Source organism: Poecilia reticulata, linkage group LG22 (genome assembly GCF_000633615.1).
Source record: "Poecilia reticulata strain Guanapo linkage group LG22, Guppy_female_1.0+MT, whole genome shotgun sequence".
In the NCBI taxonomy this organism is placed as follows: Eukaryota; Metazoa; Chordata; class Actinopteri; order Cyprinodontiformes; family Poeciliidae; genus Poecilia; species Poecilia reticulata.
The window spans coordinates 18872389-18886049 of NC_024352.1; the positions used below are offsets into that span (position 1 = coordinate 18872389).

The window sequence follows — 13661 nt, forward strand, 5'->3', positions numbered from 1 at the left end:
GAAGACAGTTTAGCATTTTATTTTGCAGCAACAAAAGCGAGGAGTTTTTTTCTCCCAGTTAATGAATGAGTGAGTCCATACATCTATTTTAGCAAAAAGTTTTGTGGCCCTACTGACCGCATTATTAAATGAAAACATACGCACAAAAACACACCTGTTGTACCTGAGATGATCTATTTTGACTTTAAAAGTCAGCTTCAGCACCTGTTGTTTGAGAACCAGGTTCAGATTGAAAGGACCACAAATGGCACACGGACCGCACATTGGACATCCCTGTTCTTGAAGATTTAGCAGCACTAATTGAAAGATTTGATTGAATGTAAATAATAATAATAATAATAATAATAATAATAATAATAATAATAATAATAATAATAATAATAATAATAACAGATTTTATTGATTGTGCTCTTCATACCTTGAGATCTCATTTTGGCCTGGACAGGTTTGACCCCATTGTCTAACCCAGTTTTTGGTAAAAAAAAAAATAAAAAAAAAATGGAAGAAAACATTGCAATGTTTGGTTATATGATCATTCATCAGATGAAGAGAAAAAAAAAGATCAAACGGAAAAGTTAAAAGCGGCTCCATTGTTGCTGTGGTTTCCAGCTCACAAAGCTATCGTGAGTGAAATAGGTTTCTAGGTCATTGAGGAGTATATAGTGGCTCACCAAAAGTAGAAGAAAAAAATCCCAAAATGAATAAAAAAAGAAACAAAACAGGTTCTTGATGTTCTTTTATAGGATGTTTTTTTTCCCCCCAACAAAAACGTTTTTGCCAGTTGTTGGGATGCAGACAAATCTTTAAAGCACAGATTAAATACTGAAATAAAATATCCTCCATTTCTTCTCTTAAATGTTATGACATGTAAACGACTGTAATGATACAAGCAATAATTTCACTTGTTGTTTCAATGTTCCCAACATCAACAACAATAAGTGAGAAACATGTAATGTTTTGTGGCAAGTCCTTAACTTGTGCATAATGCCTGACTTTCATTCATGTCTACAAGGTTTTGCTTTTTTTGTGCTTTTTTTTTGTTTTGGTGAATCTTGGACAACAGAATAATTACAATGTTGTTTTGAGGGTGTTTCTTTCTTGAATCTCTCTTGTTTTGCACCAAACATGATTCTGTGTTGCTGTGGCTGTGACTGGGTCGACAACAACAGGTAACTCTCTGTGCGGTTTTACATTCTTCTATTTTTTTAGACATAAAAGCTGTTATAGAAAATATTAAACAGATAAAAAAAAATTGGTTTCATCCCTCACGCTTCTCAAATTTAAATTCATTTAGTTAATGGCAAAAAGGAAGTTGTTTGATGTGTTTTGGAAGATCAATTTTAATGTTGTTTTTCATTAGCTGTAAACTAAGAAAAAAATCGCAAGCCTGTCAATTTTCCCCTAAAATCTTGAATGGTCTTTGCTTCACAGTCCTCTTAAGGGTATCCCTGTTGAGCGCCTATTGGTCTTTTTTCCTTCCACTAAATCTTCCACTAATACACTTGGATACATCCAGCTTCTTTAGGCTTACTGCACCACCATCAATATCAGTGACTGTCTTTTGGACAATGTCCATCCAGAGTCTTTCCCATGACAGTGTAGGACATGAAACACGTTTATAAAGCCTTCCTTCTTTCACTCTTGGAATCGAATTACTCAAATGAATTAACTGCACTCGAATGTGTTGCAGTGCTTCTACTTTAGAAGAATGAGTGAATAAATCAATAAACCAATCAGTGTGCATCACGGGACTCAGATGCATGTTCCCTTGAGCAGCCGACTGACTGACTATGTCACTCGTCATGTAATTACAGTTTTCTCACGCCGGGCTCTATCACACAGGATCTGTTTGCACATGATCTCTTCCCACAAGTTGACATGAGGTACATTTGGCTCCTGTCAGCAGTATTGTTCGTGTTGTCCTAAAAAGAACTATGTGTTTTTCCATTGCCATTGCTGCCGTTGTTTTCTGCTGCAGTTATGGGAAAACCGCTGAGATAGTTTGCTCACATCTTTAAGGAAGCTCTTCCAACAGAAACAATGTCAAGGCAGGTTATAATTCAGGGTGAAAACCGCTGGATTTTCTCCGTCATCGTGTTCAGGATCCTGCAGGCTGGAGCCTGAATGTCCAGAGCTGATTATTTATCAAACACACATGCACAAAAAGAGTTAGAAACTGAGAGCATGTTGGGTGTAGCTACTGTAAACTGAATCATATAGGGTCGCTCTGCGCTCTGGCATCACGACGAGAGTTTGAAGACTAAATTTAAAGGTAATTACTATGACAGTGAGGAGAGAAAACTGAAATAACCCGGAGCTTTTCAAAGCTGTCATTATCACTGGAATTATAATGACAAGGTTTGGGTCTCTTCAATGGACTTGTTGGGGTAGGACACCCACAAACATGGCATTCCTGAGGGCAACATTGCAGCATATTAATGATATATAGCAGAGTGTAGATTACAAAGCTGGGGTCCCTTCTCGTGCTTTACGGTTTCAGTTAACTTGAAATGGAATACCAGACCTTGAAACGAGTGCTTGTTTTACACTCTGTGTGTGTGCGTGTGTGTGTGTGTATGTGTAATGTGCTGTGTCATGTCTTAGGTATAAGCTCACACAGCAGTGCATATTTCACCATCTCAACAAGACGTTTCAGCATTAAAGTTACAATATCTTTGAGTAAATATGAGTTACTCTTGTTTGGATATCTGCTTTAGAGAGATATTGCTGCTGCTGCTACTGCTGCAGCAGCAGCAGTAGCAGCATTGTTTTACAGTTACAAAATGAACGTAGGTGTGTATGATTCACCACAGAAACCCTCACTGAATTTAAGTGGATTATGGCTGCCCAAATATTGCACATTACAAATATTACTCGCATCATGACACATAGGATCTGTCTGAACATACTTTAAATGGTTTTAAAATGAGCTCACATGGCAGATCAAGAGCTCAGTAAATCCTAACAGAATAGTTTTTATTTCTGACTTTTATTAATGTCCCCTCACACGACTGGAAAACCAAGACATCCACCAGCGCAAGACAGCAAGAAGTTCTGCACATGCACACTTTGATAGGGGCAAACGACCATTCTGGTAAGCCGCAAGATTGAAAAAAGTAACCGCAGTATTTACAAAAAAGGAAGGAGGAAAGAAAGTCCAATATTTTTAGTCTAAATTACAGTGTTGGAACAGTGCTTTGCACAGTTGAGTGTCCAGGGAGTGGAATGGCATGATGGGCGAACACTGCTGCCAGGCCCCACCCTCCCCACATTGTCCTCACTGTGGAGTTCCTGCTCTCTAACAGCACACTTGCCCTCCTCATACCCTCCCGGCATCTCATGCGAACAGCATCATTTCTGGCAAAGTTGTTGCTGGAGCTGAATCAAAGGGGAGCACAGTTGAGACAGGGTCAGTTTACCAGGGATCTCTATTTTGTCGTCTTTCTGCTGATGCAAAGTGCAGAAATTTCACTTCGTATGAGGACTTTTTGCTCTGGTGCGAGGCATACTTGATGCATCTGCATCCTGCTACAACGAGCTGTGCTTGAGAGGGACAGAATTAGCTCGTGCCATGCCAAACTCCCACCTAAACTGGAGAAACAGCTACTCATGCTTTTCATGCATTCTCTCTTGAAACGTGCCTCGCAGCCTAAACATTTTTCCCTTGGAAACCCTGTGGTTAACACAGAGATGAGTAGGAGTGAGATGATTGCTGCAACATTCTTCTAACGTTTATGCCCACTGGAGAGAGCAGGTTGAATTTGCATTTTTGAAAGTTGATGAAATAGCTGCAATGGATTGTGAAAAGAAGGTTAAGGATTTTTTGGTGGTGATTCATGCTGCACAACTTGCTCATTAGAGCATTAGCCTTAAAGTTGTCGTTTTAGTTTTGTAAACATTATATTTTATGCATTTTCAAAGAAAGCTCCAAAGCCCAAATTAGATGACGAGTTTAAATTAGTGGGATTTTCCTGCGTTTGAAAAAGATGATGTCATTCTCCTGCCTCAGATCTAACCCTCCTCCACCTCATTCATTAAAATTAAAAGCTTTAAGCTCATATTTTGTGCCTATTTTTTTGTTTGTTCTTGAATATTGCATAAAGCAGGCCTTACATATAGTCCATTCAACATCTTAGGTCTTTTTCTTCTTTTCTTTTTGCATGATGAAGACTTTTGTAAAGTAAAAAACACCTTTTTTTAAACTATATAAAATATCAGAAACATTAAGAACTAAAGAAAAATGATTGCTGATGTTAGTTTCCACCAATTTTTCAGAAAACAAAGAATCACGTTCTTTTTGGGTTTTTTATTTTGTAAGACAAAAAATATTATTGCTACATACGATGATAAACTGTATATTAAAGAATCTGAATAAAAATGCAGTCTTCCACTTCATCAACTTAGCAGTAATGTTTTTAAAGTGCTTTTACCACACACAATCCAGGTGGTGGTGATTCCACATTAGAAAACTTGTTTAACAGAGACATTACTTTTATTTTTAATGTCTTGTGGCAACCCCCTGGACCATGCCTCCCTGAGCAGTGAGCCACATTCAAAAACCACCAATAATATAAAAATACATCACTAAAGAAGCTCAGTTGTGGTCTTTCAGAGAAATTTCTCCACTAGCCACAAGAAATGAATTTATAATCCCAATATGTGTGCAAATTTTAAAAGACTAACATTGGTGCTAATTTCTATAAATGTGGAAGCAATCAGCTTTGCTTTTATATCAGCCAGAAAAAAATACATCACATATAATTTAAGCAAAAATTAAGCACTTATGAAATTACAAAAGTTCAAAAAGTAACAGCGTGAAGGAATTTCTGCAGGCATTAAGTATTTCAAGACCATTTCTTTCGACTTTATCAGTGAGAGCAATTAATTTTTTACACCTTGAGAAACCCCTTCCTCTTTCATATGGGCTTTGGCTTCAGTCAGTAAGCATGAGCAGAAGAAAATGCAGCCAACAGTAATGCTTCATTTAAAGAAAAGAAGGAAATACAGCTTGGTAAGCAGGTAGAGTCCTCAGCTCTGCTCTCAGGGAGGGGGAGGGTTGGGGACTCCTGATGGAGTTGGGATGTACCGGCACAGGATTGGTGGATGGCTGCTCCAGATGTGGCTCCATGCCAAGCCCTTATGTCTTTATATACTGTAATCAGATGAGGGGACAGCCCTGAGTGAGCATCGCACCCACTCTGCGTCTTTCCTGCAGCTCCCCTGGTCTCCAGCATCCACAGGTCTTCTCCTCTGCACCCCAGGCTCTGAACACAATGGCCAAGCAGACCCTCATCCTCAGTCTGTGGCTCCTGGCTGGGAGCCTCTTCACCGAGGCGACCTACTACCGCCACCACCGCTACATCCCACACTTCTACCGCTACAGGGAGCCCTCCACCAACACAGAAAACCTCCTGCCCGACGTCGCAAACCCGGCGCCCGAAGTCTCGCAGTCCGTCAACCCGACCTACCCCGAGGTCCCCGAGGTGTTCCACCCGGCGCCCGAAGTTGTCCACAGTATCCCAGAGGCTTTCCACCCGGTGCCCGAAGTCGTGCATCCGGCACCTGAGAGCCATCACGTGCTGCAGGTCCCCGACAGAAATCGTGACAGTCGGGTTTTTTACGGGATCATGTTTGATGCTGGGAGCACCGGCACCAGGATCCACATCTACAAGTTCATTCAGAAGGATCCCGGTGAGTGCACTGCCCTCTCAGAACAGCTGACTCCCACTCTGTTTGCTGTTAGGTCATTCGCTGTGTGGTGTCAGGACCAACGCGCACCAGCAGAGTGCATGAGCACAATTTTACAATAGGCAGGAGGTGAACTTTTAATGAGCTTGTGTGAGTCAACTGTAGGAAGCTTTAAATAATTAAAAATGAGCCTAAATGTAGATGAAAGTCCATGCAATTAGAAAGCAGAGCTGCCAAAAATGCAGAATTAAAAACCAAAAAAAAAAACAAAAAAAAAAAAAAACTCTAACTTGTATTATCTGTTTCGTGACTTTTTTTGTAGTTGAGCTGCCTGTTCTGGACAATGAAATGTTCCATGCAGTGAAACCTGGACTGTCTGAATATAAGGACAACCCTGAGGAGGTATGTATGCATGTTGGCACCATCACTTCATCTTTTTATAGGGAGTTGCTCACTGTCACTGAACCACTAAACCACTTGGATTTTCATTGGGTTGGGTTTAAGTGATGTAAACCCTTTGTAATTCCAAAATTGCTGCTTCAGCTCCATGGCTGATGATTTTTCTTTTCATTTCTGCACAAAAAGTTGCTGCTCTCCAACCTTGCATTCTTGGGGCATAAATAAATTTCCAACCCATTCACACACTGATGCCATGAACACACTCATGCAGTCGCTTTAAGGAACTGTAGTCATGTTGTTTCTTTACAGAAATTTGGTAAAGAGATATTGTAACGCTTCAAAGTCTCAGCTAGGGGAGCATACAAATAATGAATAAAAGGTACCCGAGAATGTAACTTGGAGGAACCCCACGGGCGATCTTTGTTTTGTAAGATTTATATTTGGTGTATGACACAAAGTGGTCCATTTCAGCCAAATAAGATCAGAACCAATTCAACACACCACTCAGTTTACTGGCTTATGAGCCTCAATATGAGGAGTCACACATTCCTACCATGGGTATTTTGAAAAGTTTGAGAATTAATGCCTTTGCAAAAAAAAAAAATAAACAAAAAAGATCAGCTATTAACTCTTCCAGAGAGAGAGCGAAAATGATAAATACACTCTATAGTTAGTAGCTTAAGTTTCTAACATCTTAAATGTAGAACTAAATTTATAAACAGTAGGAAAGAGTTAGTGTCTTACATGGAGCTTTGCTAATTGTCCCCAAACCACTTGGGTTTTCATTGGGTTTGTTTTATGTGATGTAAACTCACTGCATTTTCCAAAATAGCTGCTGGTGCTCTCTCCTCTAATGTTTGTTTTTAATGTGCACTAATTAAAAGAACAAAACACATTGTTGTCTTCTGCAGGGTGGGAACACCATCCGCCAGCTGCTGAAGATTGCCAAGAAGACAGTGCCAGAGGAGGAGTGGAGGAGAACGCCGGTGGTCCTGAAGGCCACGGCCGGTCTGCGCCTGCTGCCCCTGGAGAAGGCCAGTGCCCTGCTGAAAGAGGTGAGGCACATTTTTGCTCTGCCATCAGACAGCTTAGCTCAAACCCCAGACGTCCCACCAGGGATAGGGATGAGAAAACCACTAAGTGCTTACAAGTGACACTGAACGAAACAGCAGCAAGTCTGCCCATTTGGTGGTTATCATGTTGCAAAGAACAGCTGTTGTTGGGTTGTGTGGAGCAACCATATTTGGCATTTTAAGTATTATCCAGGCTTCTGTTCCAGCCATGTTTGTGGTTCAGTTGTGTGTCACTCCAAAACAGTCTGCCAGACTGCAATGTTTGTAAATCAGGTTATATTTACTTTTTTTATTTTAGGCAAAATTAGATTACTCAGGTAACTGTTGCTCTTATAAAGCGAACAGCTTTGCTGAAGCTATGATAAATCTATCCTGCAGGTACGAGAGGTTTTTGAAGAATCACCTTTCTATGTACCAGAGAACAGCGTTTCAATCATGAATGGAGCGAATGAAGGTGAGTAAACTTTATCTGAGTCAACTTTTGCTAAAGCATTAAGACCAATGATCGAAAGGCACCTTTAGATTATTCTGTACTTAATTATCAATAAAAAATAGGGTGAGTAATGTAATTATTTTTCTGCATGTGATTTTAGGAGTCCTCGCCTGGGTCACAGTGAACTTCCTCACAGGTAAGGCATTTGAGGAGGCACTTAGATTCTCAGTCTTGTGTCCTAGAGCCCAAATGAACAGCAAAACATGCATTATATTGTTACACTGCTGTAGTTTAATCACATTTATCAAAAATAAATATATGTTCTCTGCCTTGTTGGACACAATTTTAATCAGTATGATGGTGCTAGTGACTATAATTAAAATCCTGACTAAAACTAGAACATTCCTGAAGAAGATTTGATGGTGCCTGCCACTTGGTGTGTACTGTCAAACACCTTGATGCCTTTTTATTGCTGGGTTACATCACTTTTTAGCCTTGTAGCCCAATCGTAATAATTGTACCCATAAAGAGTAAGACTGAAATTTGGAAAAGTATCTTTAAGCCTTTTATTAAAGGCCTACCAATGTTCTTTTTTTCAGAACTTCAATAATGTAACATATGCATTTTGAAAAGCTTTGCAAGTTTTATTAAAAAAAACAAAAAAACAAAACAAAGCTAACCGTGTTAATTTCTGCTTTAGACCAATGATGTATTTAAAACCTACTTATATGTCTCCTTTTTTGAAGAGTGTCTGCTTTAGCTAAAATACATCAGTAAATCCATTTTGTATTTCTGATTTAAGCTCTTTAGGACTTTGAGTACTTCTGTAATTTTAATTTTTCTTATAAGAGTGAGACTCTTATTATGAAGAGTCTTTGTGAGCTTTACTTAGAAAGTCAAAGTTTCAACCTACGACTTGTAGAATTTCTTGTTTCCAAAGAGCAAAATCACACAATATCCAATGGTCTAAACAAATGTCTGCCTCACTTATTACTACACCTTCAACATTCAATACAATGCCCCATCAACCTTCATCTAACTTGATTTATGCCTCCTTGTTCTTGTTTTTCAATAGGCCATTTGTATTCCAACACCAGGAGGACAGTGGGGATTCTAGATTTGGGTGGAGGATCTACTCAAATCACTTTCCTTCCAAAATCAAAGGTGAATGAAGTCATTCATCTGCAAATTAAATAAGTTCAAGTCTTTTAGAACTGGCTAACACTGGCTAACACTCTTTGATCCACCAGAAAACAATTGAAGTTGCTCCAAGAAGTTTCACAGCCAAATTCAACCTGTTCAACCACACATATGAACTCTACACACACAGGTAAATGACTTGACAAATGTGGGATTAAAAAGTAACGCATGGATACTTCACTTATTCTAAATATGTACCATATTTACATAGTTACCTTGGAAATGGTCTAGTTGCCGCCCGCCTCGCAACACTTGGAGCACTAGGAGCCGATGGTAAGTCATATTCATTTTATTATGTATGCCTTGTGCATTTGCTCTGGGAAATGCTCAGTGTCAGGCAAAAATGTTTATTGTTTATGCTTTCCCAGGACTGGATTGGAAAGTCTTCACTAGTTCCTGCCTCCCGAAAAAATACAGAGAAGAAGTGAAATTTGGAGGGGACAGCTATAAAGTTAGCGGGATTCCAGGCGGTAAGATTAAAGCCTCCTGAGGTTTTGAATTCTCTCCCATTGTCCTGACTCCAACAATCCATACATTCCTCTCTCTAAAGCCTGGAACCAAACAGAGTACAGTACAATACAGTCTCACATGAGAGCATATATCAGCCAGTGCTCGTTTAATCTTGGCACCAAACACATGTTTTATCGTTCTCTCTCTCTTATCGTTCCCACTTGGACAATTAAACTGTCGTCAACCTTGTATTTAGATGAGAGTGAAGACTGTCAGTTAACTTCACAAATAAGCGAGTCACTCCCATACCACAGCCAAGTAGCCAAAGGTTGCCAGGTCATCCCTGAGTTGTTATATTTTTCATTGCAGAGAGATCATTTTGATCTTGGCCTGGACACAATTGTGTGTTTCAAAATAGGCGGCACAACTGGACTGTGCTAGCTGTCACTCCTGTCAGCACATGGTTTTGCCGGCACAATCGCACCAACTGTTCCCATGGGGCCGTGTGAAAGTTGTCCTTCTGGGGCTTTCCTTTAGATCACGTCTGGTGAGCCCCGAGTTTCACCCGCCCGCTGACCTCGGAGTGCGGCTTCCAGCTCTCCTAGTTGCATTCCATCCATCTTTGTTTTCCAAAACTCCCTTTTCTTCACTTCCCTTAATGTGAAGGAAGACCACTCTTCAAACCTCTGCTGTCTTGTCTTGTTATAGGATATGCAGGCTATAAACTGTGCTACTACGAGGTCATGAGGGTCGTCAAGGGAAATTTTCACCAACCGTACGAAGTGAAAGGCAGCAGCATCTTCTATGCTTTTTCCCACTACTATGACAGAGCTGTGCAGACTGGCCTCGTCAGTAAGTGAGAACAGACCTTTGAGCCACCTTCCAGCGTCATTATCTTTTATGCTAATTATAATCTCTTGCACAAGGTTGGTATTCAAATTGCACGTTTGTTTTTGTTGCACACCAGGCAGTCTAGGTGGTGCGGTTGAAGTAAGAGACTTCAAGAAGAAAGCCAAAGAAGGTAAGAGTTACATCATAACCTCCTTAAAGCAGTCAAAGGGGTTGGGAAGGATCTTTACAAATTAAACAGTCCTGATCTAAAAGAGGCAACAGTTTGTGTACATCTCAGAATTTCAGGGAGTTAGACTGAGAGCTGATGGGTATAAAAAGCTACGGCCATATTACCTTGCTTTGTTTTGGTCCAGAGAACATTCAGTAAACAAGTCATTGATGATCTAGGGGTCCAGATATATTTAGGCCAAGGATCATTCAGTACCATATAGACCAATAAAACTACTTTAAATTCAATACTTAAAAAAAAGAGAGAGCGTAGAGTGATTTATGAACTCCTGTGCTATCACACACTTTCTTGTTGTTGGTCAAGACTTTGGCAGCAGCATTTTATATCAGTAAAATTCCCATTAAAATATTCAAACCTACTAAAAACAGCATACATTGGTGAAAACTACTATTATGACAAAAAAAACTATTATCCCAGTGTTCTTAAAATAGAAGCAGGGTGAATTGGTAATGAACTCTATGTGGATGCTAAATTTTACTTACATGAAGACTTAGATTTCTTCTTGGTTGGATTTGAGCAAGGCTACAGTATGGTCTCACCTCTAGTGAGACTATAGAAACATTGAATCAGTGATTATAATAGAATGGAGTGATAAGGTTGGATGAAATATAAAGTTGTATTTAATTTGCATGTATGAAGTATTGTAACAGAGAAGAGAGCCTTGGAGAACCCCACATGTAATTTTTGATCACTAAGATTTTTTTATTGCCAAATATCACTGATCTAAAGCAACCACTGTACTACAATATCATACCCTAATCACAATGTATCAGCTTCCAGACTACAGCTCCCAGTGTAGGGGACCCCAAGTCTCTGCCACAGGAATTTTGTGGCTTTGAAGTTGAAAAGTTTGGGAAACACTGCTTTAGAGGGTGAAATCTATGTTTCTGATTTAAAATGTCATGCAAAAGAAAACTCTGAAGAGGCATTTTTGCACCTCAAATGACAGCCAAATAGCTCCATTTCTCCAGCCAAGAAAGAAAAACTTCCACACATTTCAGTTATCAACTTAACTTTCTGACCACTGTAATGTAGAACCTCACTTATAGCCAACAGGAATGAGTTGGTGAGTTGCATAACACTGTTTGTGTTGTGAGAACACTGTCACATGGTCTCAAGAAATGAGTCTCGCTCAAGCTCGGCTGGCGAGCGAGCTGAAGGTGTCTGCAGGTCCCAGGCAGGAGGGCACCTGGCAGATACACACCACCTGGATGCTGGAACATGCTGACACACACAAACACATGCCTGGCTGCTTAACACCACCACCCACCCACAGCCTTGTGCTGACCCCCGGCCGTACTCCTCACACCTCCCTGCGTACGCAGACACACATAACAGAAAGGTCATTCTGTCAGGGGTCAGAAGAGGTCTCCCCTGTACTTCTCTATGGATTGTCATTGAAATATTGTTTTGATATATGTGAAATATGCATTTTTTTTCTGTATTTGCAGTGTGCAACAAAATGACCAAATACCGTGCCATCAGCCCTTTCCTCTGCATGGACATGACGTATATTACTTGCCTGCTAAAGGAAGGCTTTGGCTTCAAGGACAGCACCGTCCTGCATGTAAGTGACTCAGGTTACCTACTGCAATGCATGTGGGAGTCATAGTGTCCCTGGATTCAAACATTGAGAAAAGTGTCTGTATTTAAATGGAGATTCTTATCTTCTGTTTCTTTTTTCCTCAGCTGGCGAAGAAGGTGAACAATGTGGAGACCAGCTGGGCTCTGGGGGCGACCTTTGACTTCTTCAGGAACTTCAACATCCACCAAAACTAGCTGCAGTCGCTGCCGCTGGCACTGAGAGGGACAGTCTGTCACTGTGGGGCCTCCTTTCCTCTGACCACCCAACCTCCTCAATTCTTACTAAAACCTCATCATCCTGCAAACACTAAATGAACTCTTTTTTTAAGAAAAAAAAAAGAAGAAATCACTATTTTTATAAGGCCAGCTTTTTCTACTGTATATCAAGCTCATCATTGGTGGGTTGACTTTATTTTTATAAAACGTTTACATGTTTCCTATTGGGTGGCGGACCTGAAATGTCTTTCTGGCCAACCTGTAAAGGGTAAAGAGGGAAACTTTGGAGGCAGTGATAGGAGCCATGGTATTTTGGTGCTTACTGTGGTCCTGGTGTGCGCTGTGCAGAACAGTGGAATAAATTTAGACAATAGTTGCCGGAGCCGCAACCACAATTGTCTTTCTAGATGCTTGTAAATCTGTTTTTTTTTTTTTCTAGCTGTAAATCTTTTTTTTTTTTTTTTTTTATACAGGGGCCCAGTTAATTTGCTCTTGTCATTAGACAAATAAGACATCATTGGAAACAGAGCAGTTAACTACCAGACAGCTTCTTTTTTCCTCAACATCGCACAAAACACTTTAACTGCAGTTATTGTAGCCAAGACATGACTATTTGCTTTGACTTCCTTTACAGAGTTGTATATATATTTATCATTATTTGGGTTTTTTCTTAAATAGACAAATGGTGTAGGAAAATGCCTCTAAAATTGAATGAACCAGTATAGTTTGTTCCACCAAGAGTAGGAGAGAAAAAAAATGTTTTATCTTATTTTATTGTGACTGGAAGCCACTCAAGGATCCAGCAGCATCATCTACAGCCATTTAATGATACATAAACCCAAATTACATAAAACATGTCTGGAAACTATGCTTTCTTTACTTTTTGTGAATTGTACAAATATTTAAATAGTTGAAAGTTTATTATTTTTTATTATCTGTACTCAATAACATGTTACTGCTCTTCCTACAATATTCCGTGTTTTCATTACTCACCATATTCAGTTACTACTGCTGTACATACACAATGTAAACTTAGTGAAACTGTTTTTCAATATTTACAAAATAAATTGTCATGCCGCGCAATTTCCGAGAAATATTTGTCAGTATGAAAAGTCTGATGTCTGATCATTTGTACATTGTTTTTAATAAATGTCGTGACAATAACCAAACAAGTATGTTTTAATAAAACATGAAAATGTGCTTAGTGTCATGGTGCCGTGGTAGAAAATTGCAAAATCACCAAAATGTTCAAAAAGTTAAACTTGTATAACAGAGATTCATTTCACACAGAGTGCTTTTTAGGCATTTATCATTGTTAGTTTTGGCATAAAGATAGTGAAAAAAACAAGAACATTATAACAAAAAGGGATTGTTAAAACTGAAAGGTAGTTTTATTTATCTGATCACCGAGAGCTTCCACACAGCAAAGACCACTAAAGATCATTGCTAAGGCAGCTGGATGTTCAGTGTTTTAATGGAACGTCAGGTGGAAGAAAAACGTTTCAAAAGTAACAGAAATATTGACTTCAGGAAGCTT

The 13661-nt window shown here is 39.6% G+C and overlaps 1 protein-coding gene across 1 annotated transcript; it reads left to right on the top strand.

Moving 5' to 3' along the window:
• Nucleotides 1–5273: 5273 nt before the first annotated feature.
• entpd5a (ectonucleoside triphosphate diphosphohydrolase 5a) lies at nucleotides 5274–13324 on the top strand. The gene is made up of 13 exons (XM_008400219.2): nucleotides 5274–5691; nucleotides 6011–6090; nucleotides 6999–7142; nucleotides 7539–7614; nucleotides 7754–7789; nucleotides 8669–8757; nucleotides 8844–8923; nucleotides 9005–9066; nucleotides 9162–9263; nucleotides 9952–10095; nucleotides 10211–10264; nucleotides 11776–11891; nucleotides 12014–13324. Exons 1-13 carry the CDS (start codon nucleotides 5274–5276, stop codon nucleotides 12101–12103), a joined length of 1491 nt encoding a protein of 496 aa, XP_008398441.1. The 3' UTR covers nucleotides 12104–13324.
• The last annotated feature ends 337 nt before the right edge of the window (nucleotides 13325–13661 follow it).

Bases quoted from the DNA above. Each gene is read 5' to 3' on its own strand.
- entpd5a (XM_008400219.2), top strand. From the start codon at position 5,274: ATGGCCAAGCAGACCCTCATCCTCAGTCTGTGGCTCCTGGCTGGGAGC. The intron at 5,692-6,010 runs GTGAGTGCACTG...CTTTTTTTGTAG, and splicing joins GTTCATTCAGAAGGATCCCG to TTGAGCTGCCTGTTCTGGAC. The intron at 7,143-7,538 runs GTGAGGCACATT...TCTATCCTGCAG, and splicing joins CCAGTGCCCTGCTGAAAGAG to GTACGAGAGGTTTTTGAAGA.